Source organism: Fopius arisanus, unplaced genomic scaffold (genome assembly GCF_000806365.1).
Source record: "Fopius arisanus strain USDA-PBARC FA_bdor unplaced genomic scaffold, ASM80636v1 scaffold00051, whole genome shotgun sequence".
NCBI classification, from domain to species: domain Eukaryota; kingdom Metazoa; phylum Arthropoda; class Insecta; order Hymenoptera; family Braconidae; genus Fopius; species Fopius arisanus.
Genome location: NW_011887790.1, coordinates 449403 through 452676, shown reverse-complemented (window position 1 = coordinate 452676; position 3274 = coordinate 449403). Strand labels below are relative to the sequence as shown.

The 3274-nt window shown below is 38.0% G+C and overlaps 1 protein-coding gene across 1 annotated transcript; it reads right to left on the bottom strand.

The window, feature by feature from the left end:
* Positions 1 to 230: 230 nt before the first annotated feature.
* On the bottom strand, positions 231 to 2130 carry eIF3h (eukaryotic translation initiation factor 3 subunit h; the record flags this gene model as incomplete). Its single annotated transcript, XM_011307043.1, is given in 2 exon segments — positions 231 to 1136; positions 1561 to 2130. Coding segments are annotated over 2 exon segments (1011 nt in total). The 3' UTR covers positions 231 to 388.
* Between the last annotated feature and the right edge of the window lie 1144 nt (positions 2131 to 3274).

Here is a 3274-nt window from a genome sequence, read left to right as displayed (position 1 = left end):
CGTCGAAAACAAACTCGACCCAACCGAATATTTCAGATAAACCATTAAAAAATTCAATTAACGCAAGTTTTTGATGTGTTAGTGGAAATACTGTGTAGGAAAATTCATTTATTTCATTGATATTGTTCAAAGATTTCTTTCTTGATAAATTGGTAATTTACAACCGCTTGGATTGTTTTTCTTTTGACTCACCAGCCAGATTTTTCATTTCTTTCCTGTTCGAATCAGCTGTACAATTAAAAATTATAAGGAAGATAGATCTATCAAAAATAACTGTTCCAATTTCTGTGAGGATTTTATTGATTATTACCACGAATTAACAAATTCTTCAATTCGTCCTGGAATTTATTTGAAATTTTTTGGATGGTTATTCATTGTCCTGTTTCCATCAATTAGTGGATTTGGCCTCCTTGGCAGTCTGTAAACTCTGAGTAATATACAACTTTGCAAGACTCTGAGCACAAAATTGCGAGATGTGCTGGCTATAGGTGCTGATCTGTCCAGCAACAATCATAGGATTAAGCCTGGGTGGAACGGGGAGTGGTCTCAGAAGCTTATTGATATCATCATCAGGTAATGGAGGTTCATCCTTTGCAGCCCTGGCAGCATTTTCTTGAGCTCTCTTCTGAAGAAGACGGTTTTTATCTTGTTGTTGACGAATAACAAGATGCTGATATCTATTAAATTTAATGGCTTCTTGATTGAGTTCATCAACACGATCCATCATGCATCTCAACTGGCCTTCAAGAACTGATGCAGTTCCCAGATCTAGATACTTGGTCCCCTGCTCTTCCGGAATCATTTCTTCTAATTCAGAGATCATGATATTCGTCAAATTACTGTTCCTGATAATGATAGGAATCTCAATGAAGAGATTTTCGTAGCCAATCTTAAGGGTCCGGAGAGCTTCAGGTGTAAATTCACCCTCTTTGTACATCTGAATAGCCTGTGGTGTCAGACGGTAGGCCTTAATGGTTAGAAAACCTCTGCCAGACTTAGCTGTGTCATAAATTACAACCACAGATTCCTCAATCGACGTCTGATAATGGTATTGAGACTCTAGAAGACTGACGCTCAAGAAATTACCCACGTCTGCACTTTGGTACCAACCAACATGAAAATGATCGACGTTTACCCTGAAATATATATTGGATAATATTGATATCTGGGACTGCATTAATGGGTACAACATAACTATGTGAAAGATCAAATTTCGAAAATAGAAAATCGTTTCTTGACTGTTCTACGATTTTTTCAACGTTCTATCTGGGTTTTATGTAATGTTTATTTTATGCTGACCATTAAGATGGAATATTTTTTAAAATAATATCTCAATTTCGAAATTACAGACACATTCTCATTGGCATTGGAATTTCATGAGGATTTTTGAGAACGGTTGCCCATTGCTTCAGTTGTCAAAATTTGCAAATGTTTGAAGGCCAAAAAGTTCGACATTAAATATCTTCTAGAAAGTTTATTATTGTGAAAAAATTAAATATTACGCTCCTCTGTTCTCTAATTATCTATGTAAGTTTCAGTAAGATATATACACCGATTTACCTTCGGAGACGACGCATCACTGCCAGCTGATATTCTTCCTCTTCCATGATCTCATCGTTCTTCGGGAACGGAAAACAGTTAGTAATCTCCAGACGATTTTGAACGACAAGCCCAAGAAGAGCACCCTGGGCTACTTCCATATTACTTGTAGACTCCTCATGGCAATGTTTGATAATCTTCATAGCGGCCAATCCATCACATTGGACATAGTCTATCCTGGACTCTAGCTCAGTGATTCTCCTCATCGGATTCCTGGACGACATAATTGGCTCTCCTTTTTACACCTTTTTCCAAATAATCAAATGTATTCTGATTTCACTATTCTTACTGCAATTAAAACAGCGAAATGCAAACGAGCAAATGCAGTCAGTTGCATGTATTGAATGAGGTTAGGGAAAGAACTTGGCAAGATTAGCACCGAGGAAAAGAGACTTATGTAGAGACTCTGCGTCGGGGTTCTGAAACCTGGAATTACGATAGTATTATTCCGTGGGAGTGATGGCGCCACGTGATATTGTCGACAGTAAGGTGCGACTTGATGTTGCCGACGGTCGTCACCAAAGACGATTGCCTAAAGTGTGAATTTTGGTTTATGTGTTACGAAATTGGTATTCACTGAAATTGAAAAATGAAAAATTTTCAGAAAAGTATTAGGGGAGCATGAAAATGGAGGAGGTATTCACTGAAATGTAAAAATTCGAAATTTATGAAAAAGTATCAGGGGAACATGAAAGTCGAGGAGGTATTGACTGAAATTTGAAAATTCGAAATTTTTGAAAAAATATCAGGAGAGCATGACAATTGAGGAGGTATTCAGTGAAATCGAAAAATTCAAAATTTTTGAAAAAGTATCAGGAGAGCATGAAAATCGAGGAGGTATTCACTGAAATTAGAAAATTAAAAATTTTCAAAAAAGTATCAGGGGAGCATGAAAGTGGAGACGGTATTCACTGAAAATTGAAAATTCGAAATGTTTCAAAAAGTATCAGGAGAGCATGAAAAGCGAGGAGGTATTCACTGAAATTGAAAAATTAAAAATTTTCAACGAAGTAACAGGAGAGCATGAAAAACGAGAAGGTATTCACTGAAATTGAAAAATTTTTAATTTTCCGAAAATAAAATTAACCGGGTCGATTGGTCCCTCTGACAGCGGGACTGCTACTGAGGCAGTTACCGAGTCGACTGACGGGCAGACACCCCACCATTGGGTGCGGCCCCCTCTTACTCTTGGGGTGACCAACGACAATGCCGGTGGGGTCACTCAAATCCCCACTGTGCGGCTCAGTTCTGCGCGAACACCTCACCCCAAGAGAAAGAGGGGGCCGCACCCAATGGTGGGGTGTCTGCCCGTCAGCCGGCTCGGTAACTGCCTCAGTAGCAGTCCCGTTGTCAGAGGGACCACTCGACCTGGTGAGTTTTATTTTCTGAAAATTAAAAATTTTTCAATTTCAGTGAATACCTTCTCGTTTTTCATGCTCCTCTGTTACTTTTTTGAAAATTTTTAATTTTTCAATTTCAGTGAATCCCTCCTTGATTTTCATGCTCCCCTGATACTTTTTGAAACATTTCGAATTTTCAATTTTCAGTGAATACCGTCTCCACTTTCATGCTCCCCTGATACTTTTTTGAAAATTTTTAATTTTCCAATTTCAGTAAATACCTCCTCGTTTTTCATGCTCCCCTGTTACTTTTTTGAAAATTTTTAATTGTTCAA